Here is a 21600-nt window from a genome sequence, read left to right as displayed (position 1 = left end):
CACACACACACACACACACACACACACACACACACACACACACACACACACACACACACACACACACACACACACTCTCTCTCTCTCTCTCTCTCTCTCTCTCTCTCTCTCTCTCTCTCTCTCTCTCTCTCTCTCTCACTCTCACTCTCACTCTCACTCTCACTCTCACTCTCACTCTCACTCTCACTCTCACTCTCACTCTCACTCTCACTCTCACTCTCACTCTCACTCTCACTCTCACTCTCACTCTCACTCTCACTCTCACTCTCACTCTCACTCTCACAGTTAGATTTTAGTCCTTGGTCATTAGTCCCATTTTAAAATACACTTGGGTGACCCCGGCTTCCATTTACAGCTTCTTACCTTTGGGCTCAGTTCTCCACTCTGGCAGAATTCTTGCTGTGAATGGATGGCAGTTTTTATTTTTGTGTCCCCCCCAGTATTCATGAGTACAGGCTATCTAGCTGGCTGGGGCAGCAGGAGGATATTCACCGTATCGTGCTCTACCAGTCGGACGGCACCCTGACTCCGTGGACGCAGCGTTGTATCCGACAGGCCGACTGCATCTTAATCGTAGGCTTGGGAGAACAGGAACCCACTGTTGGAGAGGTGCGGCTTGTCTGTCTTTATCTGATGGTGGGGGCACAATTGCAACACAACCGATTGTATGGCAGAGGGGATACACAGCCGCCTTCTGGCATTTGTTTTAGTGGATTTGATGCACCTTGGGCATGAATTAATGCAATCAAATGCCTGCGAAATGTGCATCATCATTTGATAAAACAGAATTTACCTCCCATCTGTGGCCTTTAACGCTGCTCGGTCGTAATACCAGATTTTTCTTATAAAACTCTCAAAGCCATTCTTCCTCGAAGGAATCCCTTCTACTGCAGCCAGAGACTGGACTGTCTCAGAGGAGGAGTTCCTGTCTCGGGGGAGGCTGTGAGCTGCTTTATGCCCCACTATTAATTTTGGCTTCTGAGCGTTGATAGCACGAAGGTCTGTGTGACCTATGTTTGGCGTGATGACAGCAGAAAATGGGGACGTGCATTCAGAAATATGATTCCACGATGGATGGGGGTCTAAGCTCTGGAAGTGTCTTTGAACTTCTTGGAGTTTGAGAAATTTACCACCTGCAATTTCTGTATCTGTTGCCACCTGGCTTGTCTCCACCTTGGAATAGTGCAAGTGCTGTGAGCCCAGCTAGGATAAGTAAAGATGGCAAGGAAAGAGGAAAAAAGACTATTTGAGAAATGTGGCCTCGTGTAAAATAGTCTGAGAACTGTAAATGGCAGTAAGCATTTTTAAACTTGACTTTTTATCAGCTCAGGAGTAGATTTCATGTGATCTGAGCATTCTGTCTGCCTTGTGTGGGTGAGCAGTCAGCATTGTATGGAAATAGTGTTCAACTCGTTTACTGTAAACAGCTCGTTAGGAGTCCCAAGCAGAGAGAAATTAGCTTGCTAGCATGGTTGGGAATAGCCACGTGAATGCAGAGGCATTCACCCCCAGCCTGAATTACCTGTGTCTGATTCGTCTGTGGCCCCATTGGCGCAGCTTGCTGCGGATGCAGGTGACGGGGAGGGGCAGGGACCTACAGGGGGAAGTGCCGTGCTTTGGCGGCTCGGCCCGGTCGTGGGAGAGAGGTGACTTTGTGTGGATGGTGTTTCAGCTGGAGAGGATGCTGGAGAACACAGCGGTCCGAGCCCAGAAGCAGCTGATCCTGCTCCATAAAGAGGATGGGCCCCTCCCTTGCCGAACTGTGGAGTGGCTCAACATGAGGAGCTGGTGCTCAGCTCATCTTCACCTCCGTTGTCCCCGCCGAGTCTTCTCCCGAAGGAGCCTGCCCAAGCTGGTAAGGGGCCCTTGTCTCATGGAGCCGGTCGTCGGTCAGTGCTGTCGGCACGAGCGCTACCTTCACTGTTCGTTACGGGTAACGGGGACAGCGTCAGGGCATCTTGTGTTGGGGAAGGTATTGCCAGGAGAGTGTCTGCTTCGATTGACCTAATCTGTTGTGGGACCAAATAGAGATCCTGGGGTTGCTGTTGTGGTGGGGACTAAAGCTACTGTGACATCAGTACTTTAGGGGGTGCCCCACGGCCCCCATAGGCCTTGTCTGTGTATATCTGTAATATTGCTTATAAAGCGGGCCAGGTGCGGGATCGGGGAAAGGTCACTTTATCCATAACTGTATCTCATTAATGCCTGTGAGGTTGTAAGATTGTGTTGTGTGGTTGTCGCTAAAACATTCTGTAAATTGGGGATTCAGCCAGGTATTAGCTCCCCAGAGGCAACAGCAAGGAAGCAATCCGTACCCGTGCCGGGTGCAAAAGCGCCCATCAGCAACCATTGTCCAGCAAGGGAGCTGCACTTCAATGACTGACCAGCACGAGGGCAGGGGAATAGCTCAGCCTGGCCTGGAGACTCGTTATAGGACGAGGGGCAAAGTGCTTTCACCGAGGGGCAGGAATACGAATGCCCAAAGACTGGAAAGTAGCTCTCAGGTCCTTCAGGCTGCGTAGCCTCTTGTCCGTCTTCACAGAGAAGAGATGGGCCTTTGAATGCGAGGCCCTGAATTTTTGTTGGGTCTCTTACGGTAGGCCCAAGACCTGGAGCCATGAGCCCCTTATGGTGGCGCCCAGAGCCATGATGCTGGTGATAGCATCCACGGAATCCAGTGTAGCTTGGCTTGGTGCTTAGACGTGAGCTTTCCTTCCTTGACCAGTGCCAAGAATTCTGCTCCAGGAGTCCCGTGGCTCTGCAGGTGTCCTTGCCGTGCCTGCTGGTTGGAAATGCTGAGCGAGGTGCGACCATTGGATAGCTCTTTCTCCCGCACAGGTCTAGGCATTTCACTTCCTGCTGTTTGGGGATGGTCCCCGAAAGCCCTGACACTCCCATTGCTTCACAGCATCGACCACAAGCGAGTCAGGAGACGAATATTCCGAGAGGTGCCCCTCGGTCTCAGAGGGACGCGCAAAATAGCGCTGTTCATTGCGCTTAGCTGCAGGATGCACCAAGGCTGGTGTCTGCCACAGCCCCTTTGTAGGGCTGAGGGGTGAGGAGTTCACCACTGCATCAGCAACCTCCACCAGTCCCTGTCTGACTGGCCAAGCCCTGGGCAACCTGCTGTAGCAACTGTTGGTAACTCTGTGGTCCCAAGGGGCTGGCGCAGTAGTTGCCCATGAACGCCTCATCCGTAGAGGACAAGGTAGAACCCCTGGCTGGGCAGAGACCTCAGGAGTCATCGAGTCCAGCCCTCTGCCCAAAGCAAGGCCAGCCCCAACTAAACCATCCCAGCCAGGACTCTGTCAAGCCGGGACTTAAACACCTCTAGGGATGGCGATTCCACCCCTCCCTCGGGACCCCATGCCAGTGCTTCCCCCCTCCTAGGTGAATAGACACCCCCCCACAAAGGGGAGCTGTTTTCTTGTCCATTCCAAGTGGGCACATGTCACAACAGACTCTTTGGCTGGTGCCCCGGGTGGTGGCGATAGACCCACTGTTGCCAGGACCACCATTGCTGTTGAAGGGGTGGTCACAGTGGAGCAGCCACTGTCAGCTCCAATGTGCCCGTGCTGGGGGTGGGACACGAAAGGGGCTGACGCTGTGGCTGTTAGTGGAACGGGGCTCTGGACTCTGCCTTGGCCCTGATGGAAAGCCCAGGGAGTCCAAAAGGCCGTTGCACGGGGGCTGCCAGTGCACAGGCCACAGTGCCGGGAAAGAGGGTCGGTCTCCGAGGATCTTCTGCTCCTGCAGGCTCGAGGCGAGTGACTCCGGGGTGTCGGACCCAGAGGCTCGTGGAGGAGCTGTGCTTCTGGGCATTGAGTGCTGGTGCCTACGGGTTGGGGAGCGTCGAGGCAGCTGTGTCTGCTCCGGTGCCTCGCGTTGGCAGACCAGTGACAGGGATGACAGGCCATCATGGCAGTCTTCCTCTGGAGGGCGCTGGGGGACAGCCGGCGCCATCTCCCGTCTGGGGCGGGGAGAGGGGAGAACGGTGCTGTTAAACGCAGCAGTTCCTGGGCTGCACCCTAAGCCTCTGGAGTAGAAAACAGGAAAATGGCCTGGTTAATGTGGAACTGTGATAGCACCTGGCATGGCCACTCGTCAGGCGCGTGTGTGCGCTGGTGCACAGTCGCCCGAATACTTTCCCTGGCAATGCTGTCAGCCACACTTAGGGGGGAGGGAAGAGACGCTTGTGCTACCTTGTCCTTAGGTTCACCCGCGCACTAGCGCCTGTGATCTGACAGCCACACGGTCAGGGCCGTACAGCACCTCCGTATCTTGCTATGGAATGGATATAGACTCACAAAAATCCAGAGGCTTCAGAGTCGTTGGCTGTGCTATCCTAGCGCAGGCTCCTCTGGGCATGTGCACCATTGTCCAGCAGCTGGGAGACGGCGTCTTCGATTGACCGCTCTCGTATGGATCTCCAGTGGCCAATACAGGATTGAGACCCGCTAAGGGCCAGCCCCATCATCTGTTGCTGCTTGGAGAGAGGGGTCCTGTAGGTCCATCGGGGTCTGCTCCTAGTGGATTGTCCCTGGGGGATTAGGTAACACACCAATAAAGAAGAACGTTTGGCTTTTGCGTGCAAGTTAACCGTCGTCAGTTACGCGTGCGCACTGGTCGTGGCCTGTCCTGCATTGCTCCGCAAGATCTACTATTTCAGCATCCAGAGAGGGGAGCAATCATACATTTAAAAAGGGAACTTTCATTATTTTTAGCCGTGTAAGTTACAGCCCCCAGGTGAGAGTTTGTGAGTGGATCTTCGACACCTGCCACGTGAACAGCTTAGATCTCCCTTCTGACCTTCTAGGAGAAAACCCACCCATTGTATGTCAGTCATGATAGTCCTGTGGCCCTTCCCTCCTACTGCCCATAGTACCAGTTGTGCAAGTGCGACTGTTAACAGCATTTGCACTAAAATAATTGCTCATATTAAAGCCCAGACTCCTTAATATTCTAGTAACACCATGTCTGTGGCTGTTCTCCACATTTACCCGTTTTCTTGCCTCCTTCTCCCCCCCCAGCTTATGAATTCTGAATGCAGCTTATGGATGCATCATTTGCTTTTGTTTATGTCTTGCGTGCTGTAGTTTCTCTTCAGGAAGAAACTCAGGCGTCTTACTAAGCTCAGTAATTAATTAGCAGAGAGCTTGTGTGTTGACTCGGCCTCAGAGTTGAAGGTGTTTGACAGGACTTTGCAAGTGCTCATTTGGCTGTGAAATAAATGCGTCTCCTGTTTCTCTTCATGTTTTTATCAGGTGCTTGAATTCTTCTGTTCTGGGTGGGCGGGGAAGTGTTACTGCGAAAGTCGCGTCCCTGCGGGTCTCCACTCTAGGTTTCCTCGAACCCCTGCACTCCCGATTCGAGGTTTCTCATACCAGCGTCCTAGTTGGCCTCGTGGCTCTGCCCTTGTTACATGGCACTGTGTGGGTGAAGCACCCTCAGCTTGTTCTGAAACCACCTCTTGTGACACCTCCATCTGGGACACTTCCTCAGATCTGTCCCCTAGAAGTTATGGCTCCGGTTTGGGCATCTCCCTCGTGGCCTCAGCCATGAGGATGGATGCAGAGAATCCATTTAGTGTCTCAGCAGTGTCATTCTTGGCCTTGAGTGCCCCTTTAGCGTCTCCGTCGTGCAGTGGCCCTGCTGGCTGTTTCACCGGCTTCCTGCTTCTGATGCATTTAAAACATTGCTGTTACCATTTGAGTTTTTGGTGAGCTGGTCTCCAGATTCCTTGTTGGCCTCCCTAATTCCGGTTCTGCACGTCTTTGCCCTTTCTATTCCCCCTAGGATTTAACTTCCGCTTTCTAAACGGTGCCTTTACGCCCCTGCGTTCACTTTGCCATGCACTCCACCCGCTCGCCCGACTTCGATTGTGATACCTGGGCCTACCCACGTATGTGAGGTGTCCCCACGTGCCAGCACCTCCCCTGCCAACCTTCAGGGATGTGTAGTGCATGTCACTGCGCTAGGTTTGGATGAGTAAAGGCTGCGCTGCTGCGAGCAGGGAGAACAAAGCGGGCTGGGGCTAGGGCACTCTTCCCCCTCCCTCCCCCACAAGTGAGGGTAGGATCTGTACTGCCATCGCCCACTCCCCACTTGTCCCCTGGGCTGAGGCTTGCAGGGGAAAGGGTGGAATGGAGGGGGTAGGGCAGAAAAGTGAGGCACTTTCCCGGGCTAAGGGTGCTTGGGGAGGAGCCGTGGGGGGAGGGTGCTCACATGGCTGGTGCCCCTTAGTGCCCTACCCAGCAGTCACACTGACTGCGAGTCTTTAGCTGAGCTAGCGGCCTGGTGGTGTTGTCTTTGGAGAACTGAACTTCTGCGAGTCTGGGGAGGGGAAGGCGCTGCAGGGAGATGGCTGGGGAGGGGGTGGGATGCTGCGGGGGGAGGCGGCTGAGGAGGGGAGGGTGCTGTGGGGGAGGCATCCGGGGAGGGGGCAGGGCACTGCAGGGAGATGACTGGGGAGGGGGCAGGGTGCTGCAGGGGGAGGCGTCTGGGGAACTCAGGACCGGGGGGGTCACTAGTTATCTGCAAAGCGCGGGGTTCTGCCTGGGAGAGGCTTCAGGAGCTGGCAGGCAAGGCCGAGTGGGCAGAGCATCCGGAGCGGACTCGCACTCTAGCCTCCATCAGAGCCCCCGCTCAGAGGTGCGGGAACACTTTGCATCCTGGGGTTGCGGAGAGCTGTGACCCAGCTGGGAGCCCTGCGTGGAATGGAAACAGCTGCCAGCCCCCTAGTTCCAGCCCCTGTGCTCACGCTTGCCAAGGTAGCCTGGTAACGTAGTGGCTTGAGCAACTACAAAGCTGGCTCACTGGAGTCTGGCTCCCCCGGGGACAGCGGTAGCGAAGTTGCGGTGCTCTGCCTGCCTGCTCCCCAGTGGTGCACTGAATGCCAGCTGCCCTTTCTCTTTCCTGCAGATCGAGATGTACGAGCGTGTGTTTCAGAAACCCCCGGACCGCCACTCGGACTTCTCTCGCCTCGCCCGTGTTTTGACTGGCAATGCTGTGGCCCTGGTGCTCGGAGGTGGGGGAGCCAGGTACGTCCCGGAGCGTTGTTCTCTGTACTCTGGTAAGGGGCCTCAGTGGACACAGTGTAATGAATTGCTGCCAAATATGAAGCAGCATTGTCGTCAGCTGGTTGTCTGAAATGATCCCGGGGGATGAGAGACCGTTTGGAAAATCACACCTGTCCTGGGAGCCCGGGGCACACCCCTGCACATATACATGAAGCTTCTGGCATTGGCCATGCTCACAAGACGGGCGCTGGGCTAGGTAGACCTTTGGTCTGTCCTGTAATCGTCATTCTTATGCAGATGCTCAAACTTGCGGGCTGTACTTTCAGTGGGTATCTAGGAAGTTGACATCCCCCTTATTACTAGCTCACGTATGTCAATTAGTTGCCTACTTGAAGAATGACTCATCCACGTTCCGTTTCCCATTTGGTGGCCTATAATAGACCACGACATCGCTGCTGCTACTCTCTCTATTCCTGCTCACCCCACATCCATGCACGGAGACCCTGTTATAAATAGTAACTTGGAAATTTCTGCTCTCATGACTCACAGGAGATTATTGACTATCAAAATCATTAAGCATGTTGTGTCTATTTAAGACCCTAGAAATATCCTACTTTTGTCCATAGGCCAGTGTATTTGAGGGAGTTTTCAGCGTAATGAAGGTTAGAATTTTCCTGTCTCCCGTATTTCAGCTTGGTTAATTAGTCATCTAATGTTCTAGCTTCCAGCCCCTAAACCTTTATTCTTGGAGCTAATTAAGACACATTATCTTGCCTGCCCACACAGTTTCTGACCTGAAGTGGTTCATTTCCTTTTATTTATTAAAATGTTAAATATTCTTCTTCCTGAGGATTTCTTGCTGGACAGCGGGGAGCGTTTATTCTGTCACTTAGGGTTGTGTCGCTTTCTCCACCACAAGGCCTGTGTCACTCCAGAAGATGTGTGATCTTACCTGCTCTACTCCAGAGTAGCATGGCCCTCTTGGAATTTTGCTGTCCCAAACAAAGCCCATAGCCCAGGTGCATGGAAAACTATTGGCCCATGGTCACATGAGAAACCCTCCGACTACTAGCAAAGGTTTCGGATTTTATAAATGCTTATAGTTGTGATCACACCTGTGTTTTCACAAGGCAGCAGCATGTGCCATCCTAGAGCCCTTTGGGTGACGTAGCCCTGGTTCCTGCCCCTGGAGTCTTACGTGAATGCCGAGACTCGTTCACTTGATTTATGCACCACATTCAGAGCTCTCTCTTGAACACAGCCTTCTTGACAGCCATCAGCCCGGAGGCTGTTCTCCTGCCCAGATGAAGCTGGCTGCATTTGAATTCCACACAGGCGAGGAGGCTGTGTTAGAAGGAGGCTCACTGTATGCACAGTGTGTCTTTGAAAACAGTGATTCGGCCACCCCCTTCAATAATTTGTTTGCAGTTTGGCATCTTCCCTTTGGGTTAACGAGCTGTGTTTGTAAAAGGCGTCACCCTGATGCAAGAGAATGGCAGCCAGCCAGCTGCACCGTCGCCTGCCATTTGGCATGGCAGTGGAAGATTGAACTGGCCTAGATGGTGAAGATTAACCTGGGTCTTGTTAATATAAAAAATAACCTATGGAAGTGGTTGATTTGGGCTGTCCTGACCTCCACTCGTTAGCCCACCCAACTCTCATTAAGCTTAGACTGATGCTTTGATATGCAAGTGAAATTAATCAGCCAATTGGAGGCTTTCAGATGCTTTAGTGCAGAGAACCACTGTGTGCGAATCACGTTTGAGCTGACTGCGTGCAGTGCAAGAGAGCCCGCGGGATTCGCCTGCATGTGTGTTGGGGATGGAACTGCAGCCTGTCCTGCCGGGCTCCACGCCCAGCCCCTGGGACTCTGGGCCAGCCACATCCATGGTCCTGCTGTGCCAGTTTTTCCTCAAGTGCTGCAAGCCTGGAGCACCTGTGGGCCCCCCGGAGATGCTGGACTATGGATGGTACCTGCTTTACCGCCTTGGCGAGGCTCTCGGAGCGTGCAGCAATGTGGGGCCTGAATTCTGAGCTTTAGGCCATGTCTGCACTTACACCATTGACACGCTGCTGCAGAAGCAATTTAAAGCAAAAGCCTGGTCGTGGCACCAATGCTGGGAGCTGTTTACACTGGTGCCTTACGGCACTGTCACTTGCTGCCCTCGGGGGAGAGGAGGAGGGTGTTTTTTCACACCCCTGAGCCAGAGAGCTGCAGCACAGGAAAGTGGCAATGGAGATGAGCCCAGAACGTCCCTTTCCTTCCAGAACTGAAGTGGGCTTTGGAAGCGAGTACGGGATCAGATTGCTGCACACTTGCCCTGCTGCCTGGAGTCCCAGGCTGTGAGGAAAGTGAGCCTTCTGCTCCGCACACGTTGCCCTGCACGGTTTATTCCCCGACGCTGGCAGAGACTGTCCTAGCACCGTTCGGACGTAACTGAAGAAAGAGAAATCAGTGTGTGGGGCTGTAGTCTCTTAATGTTGTTTCCCTTCAGTTCTCTGACCTCAGCACTGGGGACAGTCTGTGTTCCTACTGCCAGTTTAATCTGAAATGTCCTGCTCTAAATGCTCATTTTTCCAGCAGCCGGAACTGATTTGCACTGTGGCGGTACGTGTGTGGCGTACACGTGAGCTTTTCTCTGAAGGTTTTTTATTTTTACCAGTTAAGCTCCTTTTTCATACATTAAAAGCCTCTAACAAATGCTGGGGCACTTACCTCTGGGCCGGGAGAAAAGATCTGATTTGGAATTAGGAATTCTTCTGCGAGACGTTGTGCCAGAAAGGTGAAGTTATTGCCACGTTGTCCCAGCCGAGAGAAGTCTGCGCTCAGATACCGAGAGCTTCCCTTTTCCCACCTCCCATGCCACATTCCTTCCCAGACATTACGAGTAGAATCTCCTTGTGATCGTTGCTGGGCAGGCACCGTTGGGTTGGGGTCCTTCACACACTTTGCAAGCAGTGACCCCGAGCGGAGGGCACTGGGGCTAGGACGGCACCCCTTTCCCAGGGACCTGGAAGCCCAGAATGGTTAATCGCTTGTCTTGGTCAAGGTGAAGAGCTGAAGAGGGAAACCCGGAGTCTTACTCCTGAGTTCTTTGTGCTCCCCCGTTACACCCATTTCCTCTTCGGCCGGAGGAATTCCCTGGGGAAGCCCTTTGGGAGAATCCTTAGCTGGAGGGAGAAAGAGAAGAGCTTTTATTTGATGCAGTGACCCGCGTGTGTGCGTGGGGGGCAAGTGTAAGCCAGAACAGAGGGAACGCGCTGCTGAAGTGTGCCCACTACTGCTCATTCGAAAGCACCCTCGAAAGACGAGCTTTGAAATATTCGTTCACAGATTTCAGGGGACTTAGCAGGAGCAAGTTCCACCTGGAGCACCTTCTGTTTGGCCAAAGCAGCTTGGGCTGCTGACTCTGGGCAGGAGGTTGAAGTGCGGGGCATGTGCATGGGCGCGGCGACTCGGCAGCCCCCATTTCGGGCTCTGAACCGGGTGGGTTTGCAGTAGCGGTGGGGGGAGAGCTCAGAGGCGCACTAAAAGGGCCTCTAGATCGACTCCACCGCAGCCAGGTGTCACTAGTGCAACTGAGCTGCGACGGTCTCAGTGGGCCCCAGCAGCTGGGGGAATTGCTGGCAGCTCCACGAAGAAGTTTTGCTGACCAGCTGCGCCGCCCAGCGGGGTGAAAAGTTCACACCCCTGAGCAGCAGAGTGAAGCTGGCCTAAGTGCCCTGGGCCGATAGAGGAATGTTTCTGCGGGCTTGGCTGGTTCGTGCCACCGACAGAAAAGCCTCTTCTCTCACGCTCGGGCGTGCTGATGCTCGGCGTCGCTGCTCTGGAGCAGGCAAGCGTAGAGCGGGCCTTGCAGGAAGGAAGGAGGGAATACGCGCAGCTGCCTGGGAGTGTGCGGGATGTAAGCAGCAAGGAGCGAGAGGGGTCGTAGAAAGGGACCAAGGGGCAGTGACAGGAATGGGATGGAACTAAGCGCAGGAAGTTGGCACAACTGCGAGATGATTGGCGGGAACAGTCTCTCAAGGGAAAGGGCACTATTTCCTCACTAGGATAGACGGGGCAAAGCACTGGACGATTGTGTGCTGGGGGGCGGTTGGACAGACTGGTGCCTTTCCATTTCTATGCTCTGGGCCTCGGACAGTGTTGCAGGTGGTTTGTGTAATGCACAGAAACGGGCCTGTGTTTTCTGTTGGGGTCTGCCTGTCTGATGGTGCTGGTCTTTAATTCCCACAGGGGGTGCTCTCAAGTGGGGATTATCAGAGCACTGATCGAAGCCGGCATCCCTGTTGATATGATCGGAGGAACTTCCATTGGCTCCTTCATGAGTGCCCTGTATGCTGAAGAGCGGAGCTATAACCAGATGCGGATCAAAGCCAGGCAATGGGCAATGGTAAGAACATAGAATAAATGTTTGCTCTTCCACTGCCAGTATGTAGGAGTTTGGAGGCCAGCCGTAATGCACGGAAGGAGCAGCCCACGGTCGGAGTCCGGCGTCTGGGGGTTAGCCCACGTGAAGAGGGGTGTTTGAAATGGCTCTTTGTTTGGTCAACAAAGAGGGCAGGAAGAGAAGCTGGTAGTGCCTGATGCAAAGTGCCCGCTCCTAGAGCGTGAGATGCTAGTGGGCAGAGCACAGGGCTGCTGGCCGGAGACAGAACTGCTGCTGGCTGGAGCGAGGCATGTTGGGCTCGGGACAGAACTATTCTCCATAAATCAGAAATCGGATGTTTTGATCCTGGAGAATATTTAGCGCGTCCCTTGGGAACACAGAGGCCCGGGGCACTCTGCTGCCTTGCTCGTGTTTGAAATGTTATGCTGCATCAGCAGGACACAGGCCTCGCTCCGGGGCTGCACCCTGCTGCGCCTGGCTTTTCTCTCTCTTGGGGTGGGGGTGAGATGGGGACAGATCACAGTAATGCATTCTGTGCTGGCAATGGACAGGACAGGAGCTTGGGTTTAAAGGAAAGTCTCCCAGTCCACTACTGAAGAGGGGCTGCGTGATAGTCACCCCCAGAAACCAGTATCCAGCCTGGCCCTCCAAATGTGTTATGCATTTGGCACCTCAGTCTGAGGATCTTTGTCTAGAGCAGGAGGCAGAGGTGAGAGAACCCCCCCAGTCCTGGAAAATCATCAGTTCAAGTATTCTGAAAGCAGAGATGCTGGGATCCTCGTGAAGAGCCAGAGAAACCAGCTACAAGTGGTAGCATTTCAGCAAGCAAAGCCCTAGGCTGCCCGAGGGGACTGGTACATTTCCCCTACCCTAGTGATCAGCTGGGTCCGTCTGAGGACTGCGCGGAGACCCACATGGCTTCAGCATGTACCCCAGCCCTCCTCTTCACGCGGCTGTATCTGTTTGCACAGCGGGTAGCTGGTGTTTACTGTTGCTTTTTGTCTTTTTATGTGCTGGAGTCTGTTTTCTTTCCAGGTCTGACCCTGTAACTTTCTCTCTCTCACTTCCCCATGCTGTCCTTTTTGAATAGAAGTGATTGACTAAGGTAATTGTTCTATAAGCTAACTAAGAATCCAATGTCTGAAGTAAGAGGTAGCCCCAGTGTTCCAGAGGCCAGATACTGCATTAGGGAGGAACAGAACAATTAAGTTTTTAAATATATGAAATGCCACGAAGCTCCACTTAGCTTTGGGCTGACTGTTTAAATTGCCGTGGATAATCTGTTTGGGGAATTATTGATTAATAAGCTGTTTTTAAAAAAGCACTAAAAAACACCCAGAAGACTGCACTAGCAACTGATGGTAAAAGAGAGCCGCTGGGATCTGTCGATTACAAACTGACTTAATACATTGATTTATTTCTAGCTTGTACATAAACAATGTTTCCAGTTTGGTTTTTTTCTAATGATGGAGTGTCCAGGCTGGACGCTTGCATCTTGTGGAAGTCAGCGAGATCTGCCCCTAGCATGTTGCAGAGCTACGCTGACATCGCCTTCCGCAGGTAGCTTCCTCCGTTGCAGTCAGCTGTGGGTTTGGCTGCTTTCCTAGCCGATGTCAGAGTTGCACAACGAATGGTCTGTGCTATAGGTTTTAGTCCTGAGACAATATTCGTGTGCAACAAGGATGTGTCAACCTCCATGCCCAAGGCTGTAGCCTATTATGGTTTTCCCCCATCCATTCCCAGCTTCTGACAAACAGAGGCTAGGGACACCCTCCCAGCCCATCCTTACCATCAGCCATTGATGGGCCTAACCTCCATTAATGTATCTAGTTCTTTTTTGGTTCCTGATGTAGCCTTGGCCTTCACAACATCCTCTGGCAAGTTGTTCCACAGGGTGACTGCATTGTGTGAAGAAAAACTTCCATTCGTTTGTTTTAAACCCACTCCACTGCTTACCGATTCATTTCATTTGGTGACCCCTAGTACTTGCGTTATGAGATGGAATACATTTCTTATTTACTTTTTCTACACCAGTCATGATTGCATAGACCTCTATCAAATCCCCCACCCCTTAGTCATTTCTTTTACAAGCTGAAAAATCCATCTTACTAATGTCTCCTTAAGCAGAAACCATACCATTCCCTACTCAATTTGGTTGCCTGTTTCTGAACCTTCTCCAAGTCAATATATTTCTCTGGAATTGGGGCAAACAGTACATCTGCATGCATTCAAGATGTGGGTGTATCATGGAGTTAGAGAGGCAATAAGATATTTTCTGTCTTATTCTCTATCCCTTCCTTAATGATTCCCAGCATTGTGTTTGCTTTTTGATTGCCGCTGCACATTGAGAGGATGTTTTCAGAGAACTACCTACGATGATTTGAAGATCTTTCTTGAGTGGCAATAGCTAATTTAGACCCCATCATTTTATATATGTAGTTTGGAAAACATAATCCCATGTGGACTACTTTGCGTTTAGCAACATTTAAATTTCATCTGCCATTTAATTGCCCAGTCACCCAGTTTCAAGAGATCATTTTGTATCTCTTTGCAGTCTTCCTGGGAATTAACTATCTTTAGTAGTTTTGTATCAACTGCAAATTATACCACTTGATTAATTCCCCCGTTTTCCAGATCCTTTATGAATATGTTGAATAGAACTGGCCCCAGCACAGACACCTGGGGGACATCACTGGTGTTCCTTATATGCTGTGCATTTGTGCAACCATCCGGGAGAGATTCACATGCTACCCAGCTGATAGCAGAGCGCGCACAGGCAGGTTTTTTGTCTGTATTAGTGATGCACGTTCTCACGATCTGTGTAGTTCCCCTTTCTGAAATGAAATGCCAGTGTTGGGCTGCTGTGGTGTTTTTCCTGCTCCTGGCATGTTACCATAATGTAATGAAATGTTACTTTTCCATAGCGGTCCAGCTGCAGCCGCTTCTTGGCTCAGGTCCTGTGCCCCGCTTCGGACTAAATCAAGAATTACCTCTTCTCTCTTGGGTTCCAGGACCAGCTGCTCCAAGACATTTCTCTCGACAGCCCGTCCTGAGGTGACACGTACCCAGTTGGAATCCTCCTTTATTACCAAGCGTTTTATGTGAATAGCCTCTCTGAGCATTTCACAGTCACCGTCCCCATGCAGGCCAGGTTGGCGCTATTCTACCCTTACTGCTCCGCTCTGAGAGCATAGAATCGCCATCCATAGAGAGTCTATGGAACAGATTGGGCCATTTAAGATTTTTACTTCATTTAATTCTACCCTTTCTTTCGCATACAGTGCCACCCCCACCAGCATGACCCGTTCTGTCCTTCCAGTATATTTTGTATTCCTGTGTCCCATTGATTAGCCTCATCCCCCCACGCTTTTGTGATGCCTATTGTATCGATATCCTCATTCATTACAAGACACTCTAGTTCCCCCACCTTATTATTTGGACCTCTAACATTTGTGTATAAGCACTTTGAAAGCTTGTCACTGTTTAGCCGTCTGCCGTTCCCTGGTGTGATTGGATCTCATTTGCATTTGACTGTTTCTCGTCAGATCTTGCCTGTGTTTTATCATCTTCCATTCTCTCCTCCTTACTAGGACACAGAGAATCTCTCTTAATGGACCTTCCCCTAGGGATTGTCTCTGTTCAATCCTTGTGCTCCTCCGCACCTGTCGGCTTTTCCCAGCCCTTAGTTTAAATACTGCTCTACGACCTTTTTGATTTGAAGCGCCAGCAAGCGTACAGCTGAGAGGCGGCAGAAGTTGGTGGTCAGTCTTGAGTGAGTGCTGTTCGGTCAGCTTCAGATCTAACCAGAGCCAGGCCGTGCAAGCCCCCGGATTTGTTAGCCTGGGGTGGGCCTGGCATGGGGCAGCAGCAGGGGGCAGCTGCCCTGCACTCACCACCATGATAGGAGCCATGAGAAGTGGAGTGACCCAGCAGCCTGCTCCGCTGCACCACCATCTCCCATCCGGGTCCCCCTCCACTGAGCCCTCTGCCCAAGTCCCACTTCGCGCTCCCCAGCCACTCACCACGGTCCACGTGGCAAGTCTGGCTTCCGCCAGCCACGCTCTGGCCCCACAGCTCTCACTGCTGCTTAGCCCAGACCCTTCGGCACAGACGGTCCGTGCTGCCCCTGCTCCTTTGTGCTGGGTGTGGACTCTATGGGTACGTCTACACTGCAGCGCTAGTTCGGGATATTCTGGTGTCCCGAAATAGCTATTCCGCGACTTGCCAGCGCGCCCATTATTTCGAAATATCTTTCAAAATAACGGATGCGCTGTTCGGACGTCCCTGTAAACCTCGTTCCACGAGGATTAAGGGATGTTTCGAAATTTGGCGCTGTGTAGGCGGCGCTGTGTAGGCAGCACCAAATTACAAAATATGCTATTTCAAAAATAACTCGAAATGAGCTACGCAATTTGTGTGGCTCAAATCGTTTCAAGATAAGGGTGCAGTGTAGACGCACCCGACAGGACGTCGGGACGAGCAGGCGTGACACTGGGTGCTACGTTTCTGGAAAGTTCTGTTTCACAATTGAAGTGTAACCCAGAAGCTAATGGGTTGTCTGGGGTAGTCCCCCAAACCGGTTTCTAACCGCGTAAAAGGCGTTTTGGAAAGGTGCCTGGTGTTCACCACCCAGAGCAGGCAGACTCCTTCCTTGCAGTGTGAAACATGCCTCGCTCTGTCTCTGGAGCCAGGGCCAGCCAGGTCGTGAGTAGGGCTGGCAAACGCTCCTCACCCTCTCCAAGCCGGCCGTGTGGAGCTAAGGCATCCCCACTGCGTAGGCGTTCCCTCGCCAGCTGCTTTTACCCTTTACATGGCCGCGCTTCCTCAGAGCAGCAGTGACTGAGCGAGTTGAGACACAACTAGCTGTTGATTATGAATCGTTTAATGGACTGCACCCATCCAGTTCTTGAAGCAATGGGCTGTGTTAACCCTCCACAGTTCCTGCCTGCTTAAGAGATTTTGGCTAATAAAAAGCTAATTAATTGAGGAGGAAAATAGCAGATGTGGTATTTGAAAATGACAGTCAGGAAGGAAGATATCATTTGCATATTCAGATGTCTTGCATGGAATTCTAATTGAATGTGGATTATATGCGGAGACAAAGCTCCAGACTTGTGTCCGTGGCTCCCACGCGTCCAGGTGGAGTACGCCTGACTCCCAGGCTCTCGAGGTCTGCAGGGAAAGTGGTGGGAGAACTCCCAGTCTGTTCCTGCTGAGCCCCAGGGGACGGCACTTCAGCCATCTGTGCTACCAGTCCCCTGGAGCAGATCAGGGAGTGTTGTGGGGAACCTGGGCCCACCCTCTACTCTGGGTTCCAGTCGAGGGACCCTGGGGGCCGCAGCCACTGACCGTTTTCCCGTCACCACCGGGGCTGCTACACGTCCTGGGCCACTTCCCCCTGGACTCAGGGCTCCCTTCCCTGTGGCTGGTGTTTGTATCACCCAGGCCCTCAGCAACGCTTCTGTGCCCTGCGGCTGACTGGAGGGGGAGCGTTTCAACTGTGTGGCTGGGGCCTGCCAGCGGAGTCAGGTGACCATATTAATGGCCTCAGCTGATTCTCTGCAGCTTAATCAGAGTCGGGTGACCACACTAGCTGGGAGTAGCCTTTGTTCAGGATTATTCAGGGAACAGGAGACAGTTTATCCAGTGGCCAGTGTCTCTGCTTTCTGCTTCCCTGGGTACCCAGATAATGCAGCTGTCCCAGTGAATTGCGTGCTGCCTGATTTTCCAATGACATTCATAAACTAGCACATTCAATGAAGGAAGCTGTTTAGCACAAAGATGGAGCATGTCTGGACCTAAAAAATTCCATGGAAGTTGAATTCTAGTTTGGGCCTATGGCACTGAAGATACTCGAGGGTGCCTGTCCATCTCCCCAATCTAAATGCATTTATCTAGGTGGACTAGATGACACTGTGCTCTGGTTTCTCTGAAGGGCCCATCATCCTCGTTTCTACGCGGCAGTTTTTAGGAAAACATTTAACTAATGTTCTGATTGATTTAGGGACAAAAATGATTTGGACTTCTATAAAAAGGGGCCCTGGAAGCTCTTTAAAATATGACTGAATTAGGCGTGACACCCCTTGGAGAGCCGGTCGGGTGTATGTAAGAAGTGTCACACTGAGGCACAAAGGGGTTACAGACTTGCCCAAAAGTGGCAGAGTGGGCCAGTGGCAGAGCCAAGAGTACAGCCAGAACCCCCCCCCCCCCACACACACACACACAGTGCCCTGTTCTACCCACGTTCACCACGTCCCCTGGCCTCCCCGTTACGCTAGAGACTGCTCTCCTACAACACTAAAACGTCATCGTCTGGACAGCGGGGTGTTTCAGGATCCCAGAGCTAACCCAGAATAGCTACCCCGCATCTCTGAAACGTGCCCGTTATTTTGAAATGTTTTTGGAAGTAACAAGTGTGCTATTCCGGCAGCCCTGTGACCCTCGCTCCACAAGGGTTAAGGATGTCTCAAAATAGCGCGTTATTTCAAAATGTGGTGCTGTGTGGATGTGCCAGATTTTGAAATAAGCTACTTCAAAATGCAACCAAAATAAGAGACACAATTTGTGTAGCACAAATTGCGTATCCTATTTTGAGTTGAGGGTGCTGTGTAGATGCACCCTCAGTGTCAGGCTCAAACAGAGTAATGACACCAAATGGTTTTCTGTATCCTTAATAGAAGTTAAATTCAGCGTTTGAAGTTACTTTAATCTATGGTGCTCAACAAAGTGATACTGTTTATGACCCTCACTGTTGTGGGTTTGGTTCTTTTGAAGCCTGTTCAGCAGAGTAGCTCTCTTTACTTTGCTTTGAAAGCTGGACCAGAACCTCACTCCAAATGCAGATGAATAGGGTTTCTGTGAGTTTCCACCAGAGAACTCACACATGAAATATTCTTCCTCCTTTTAGGATATGAATTCAATGTTTAAGACTGTGCTAGATTTGACCTACCCAATAACCTCCATGTTCTCTGGAGCGTCATTTAACAAAGGCATCAGCAACATCTTCAAAGACAAACAGATCGAGGTAACTCGCATGTTTGCTGTATGTGAAATCCATGTTCTCCTCCCGTTGGACAGCCACAGAGAACCAGAACTTTCCATGCCGGGTTAGGTGTTCTGGTCTGAAGTACAGCATGCTGAAATGGGTAATGTAACATGACACCATGCAGTGGGGGGGTACCTCTCTGGTTTTGGGGGGCCACTGACCCACAGAAAAATCAATTGGGGGCCACACAATTGAGGAACCCCCCCCTCCCCCCAAACTCCTCACTGCTGTGGCCCCTGACTGAGGAGAGAGACACTCCGCACATTCTCCTCACACAGCAGAGCCTGGGAAGCCGAGCCTAGTAGATTTTGAGTGCTCCAGCCCAGGGCCGGCTCGAGCCATTCCTGCGCCCCAGGCAGCGGGTGCGCAAAGCATGCGTGGCCCCGCCCCCGGGCGCACTGCGCACCTTACAGCTGCAATCGGGCGTGTGGCGCCTGATGGCAGCTCTGAGGGGCGCCACGCAGCCCCCGGCCCCAGGTGCACGGCGCCCCTTACAGCTGCCATCAGGCCCCCCCCATAGGTTGGTGCCCCGGGCAGCTGCCCAGCTAGCCCCCCCCTTAATCCAGCCCTGCTCCAGCCCCATGGGGGGACAGGTGTGGGGCTGGAGAACCAGCTCCAGCTCCCCAATACTGGGGGTGGGGGACACTAAGCCTTGGGCGCAAGACCCAGTAAAGCCAGGGGTCTCACGTGGCCTCCTGGCCTGAGCTCTCCCACCTCTGCCGTACAGGGAGGGGGGAGTTCCCTTTGATGCCATTTGAATGGAACTTGGACTTACCGTAAATAGCTGAGTGATCTCTTGTGTTTGGATTCCCAAATGAATCCAGTTGGCTGGGAGCTAAGTCAGGCCCAGTTCAGCACCCTGCAGCCATGGGCAGTGGGTGAAGGTAGGGCTAGGGGAGGCAAGCCAGCCCCAGCTCCCCCAACCCCACCCCTTCTGCCCAGGCCCACCCCCCAGCACCACAGGGAGAGTGGAAGGTGCTTGGCCCCATCTCCCCGGCCCTGGAGCACAGGGAGGGGGGAGGGCTCCCGGCCCCAGAGCACAGGGAGGGAGGAAGGCATGCGGCCCCATCTCCCCAGCCATCTTCTCTCAGCTGCCCCAAACCACCACTTCACTCTGCCCCCACCCCAGCAAGTTACACCAGATACATCAGCTGTCACCGCCTCAGCAATAGACACTGATACAAAATGGACCGTTACAGAACCCAGCTGCCCCTTTCTCACTGTTACGCCTGCCCTACAGACAGACACATTCATGTTGCCAGCACCTGTTCACGGCTCGTGCCAGTAAAGACATTGGGAGGAACGTGGGCACATGCAGGCCTGCGTGTACGCGCGACTCTCGTACAAGTAACAGTGAGATTTGCTCTCAGGGCTCCCATGGGGCAAACCCTCGTCTAAAGGATTGTTTGCCCTGGGCCTCCACGTTTTCTCCCCTGTATGCACAAGAGGTTTTGGTGTCAAGAGTGCTGGTGCTGTAGAGAGCATAACTGGCAGACGAGTAGCCGTGGACTTTTACAGCCTGCGTTACTGATCTGCAGCACTGTGCTGTCTGCTGAGACTGACACCTTCTTGTGAGCTGCTTTTCCTGGCGATAGGATTTCGGTAGTGTTGGGAAAAGGGAACATGGCTTTCCATCCCGCTGGCTATACACAGGGTTTGCTTTAGTCAGATTTTCAGCCCCCTCCCCCCCCACAGGGCTGGCATTTCGTCCCTGCGTGCAGTCAGGTACTCGCGTGCCAGGTGAGTGTGTGCTGCTTTCATGTCACTGTTTGAATCGCTTGTCGCGGTGTCCAGGGGAACTGCTGATGGTAAAACTGACACTTCTTGTATTGCAGGATCTGTGGATTCCTTACTTCACTATCACAACTGACATCACTGCCTCAGCTATGCGGGTCCACACAGATGGTAAGTGTGTCGAGAGTCTTCTCCAGGAGTGCTGTCTCGGAGCTTGCGCTGATGTTTGAGTGCAGCCTTGCTGGGTAGTTTCTTTCCTTCCTTCCTCCTTCTCCATGCTACCTGCTGACCACCAGGTTCCACAGCTGCACACAGATCTCAAGAAGCCATCGTGCTTGGAGGAGCTGCAGTGGGTGTGATGATGTACTTCAGGGAGCGTAAATTAGTTCATGGATGCCACAGTTCATATGTGTTCACAAAATCATTCATGGGGTACAGGAACGCCCCCGGGAATCCAAACTAATTGTAAAAATCACATTTAATTAACGCCCCTGAATCTAGCTGCTCTCCCCAGGGAGATGACCGTGTATGCCCTGGCATTAAAAGCCTCTCTGTAACCCATGCTGCTGACATCACGGGGTCACATGCTTCTTTACAGTTTGTTGCTCTGGCCCTGTGTAGGGATCTTTAAGTGTGACGTTCCCAGAGCAGCGGACAAGCTCTCGGTGTGAATGAAAAGCCAGGCCCGGTGGGGGGTTGACTACTTTTGCTTGTGTAATCCTGGATTGACCAGCTCCTTTGCTCAGCTGAGTTTGGTTTCTCTTCATTTAAATCATTGTTCTGGCTGAGGCTGGGACGGCGGGGTCAGTCTGCAGGCTGCCCTGGGGAGAGAGGACTGCCCCAGCCTTGTCTCGGCAGCAGCTTGGAGCCAGGTGCCGAGCGCCTCTCCATGGCCGCTGCAGTGGGCACAGCTAGGGGCGGGATGCATGTCCCCTGGCTGGGGGACAGACGGATACACACACACACAGCCACACGAACTCTCTGAAATACATGGTAGGTAACCCAAATACATGGTAGGGGTAGCTCAGTGGTTTGAGCATTGGCCTGCTAAACCCAGGGTCGTGAGTTCAATCCTTACGGAGGCCATTTAGGGATTTGGGGCAAAAATTCATCGGGTATGTTACTTGGTCCTGCTGGAAGGCAGGGGACTGGACTCAATGACCTTTCAAGGTCGCTTCCAGTTCCAGGAGATAGGCAATCACCCTTTCTCTAGCCCTGGCCCAATGGGGTTCTAGCTGTCCTGGTCCCCCTCTCTCATCCCTTGCTGCCCCCTGGGGTCCTGCCAGACCCCTCCCTTTCCATTTGATGAGACGTGATCCCATTGCAGACATAGCCTGGTGTCCTGGCACAACCAAACCCCCATAAGAGGAAGCTGCCGACCAAATTGGGTGGTCCTAGCTCTTGCCATTTA

The 21600-nt window shown here is 52.6% G+C and overlaps 1 protein-coding gene across 5 annotated transcripts in view; it reads left to right on the top strand.

Moving 5' to 3' along the window:
* PNPLA7 (patatin like domain 7, lysophospholipase) overlaps positions 1-21600 on the top strand; it is a 120385-nt gene that overhangs the window by 79299 nt on the left and 19486 nt on the right. For all 5 annotated transcript variants that reach the window (XM_075906005.1, XM_075906007.1, XM_075906006.1 and 2 more), the window contains 6 exons: positions 441-609; positions 1673-1855; positions 6922-7040; positions 11257-11413; positions 18318-18434; positions 20291-20360. In XM_075906005.1, coding sequence (XP_075762120.1) covers positions 441-609; positions 1673-1855; positions 6922-7040; positions 11257-11413; positions 18318-18434; positions 20291-20360 — 815 coding nt within the window. The remainder of the gene's footprint in view (positions 1-440; positions 610-1672; positions 1856-6921; positions 7041-11256; positions 11414-18317; positions 18435-20290; positions 20361-21600) is intronic.

The sequence above is a fragment of the Pelodiscus sinensis genome, chromosome 22, assembly GCF_049634645.1.
Source record: "Pelodiscus sinensis isolate JC-2024 chromosome 22, ASM4963464v1, whole genome shotgun sequence".
NCBI lineage: Eukaryota > Metazoa > Chordata > Testudines > Trionychidae > Pelodiscus > Pelodiscus sinensis.
This window is presented reverse-complemented; position numbering and strand designations above follow the sequence as displayed.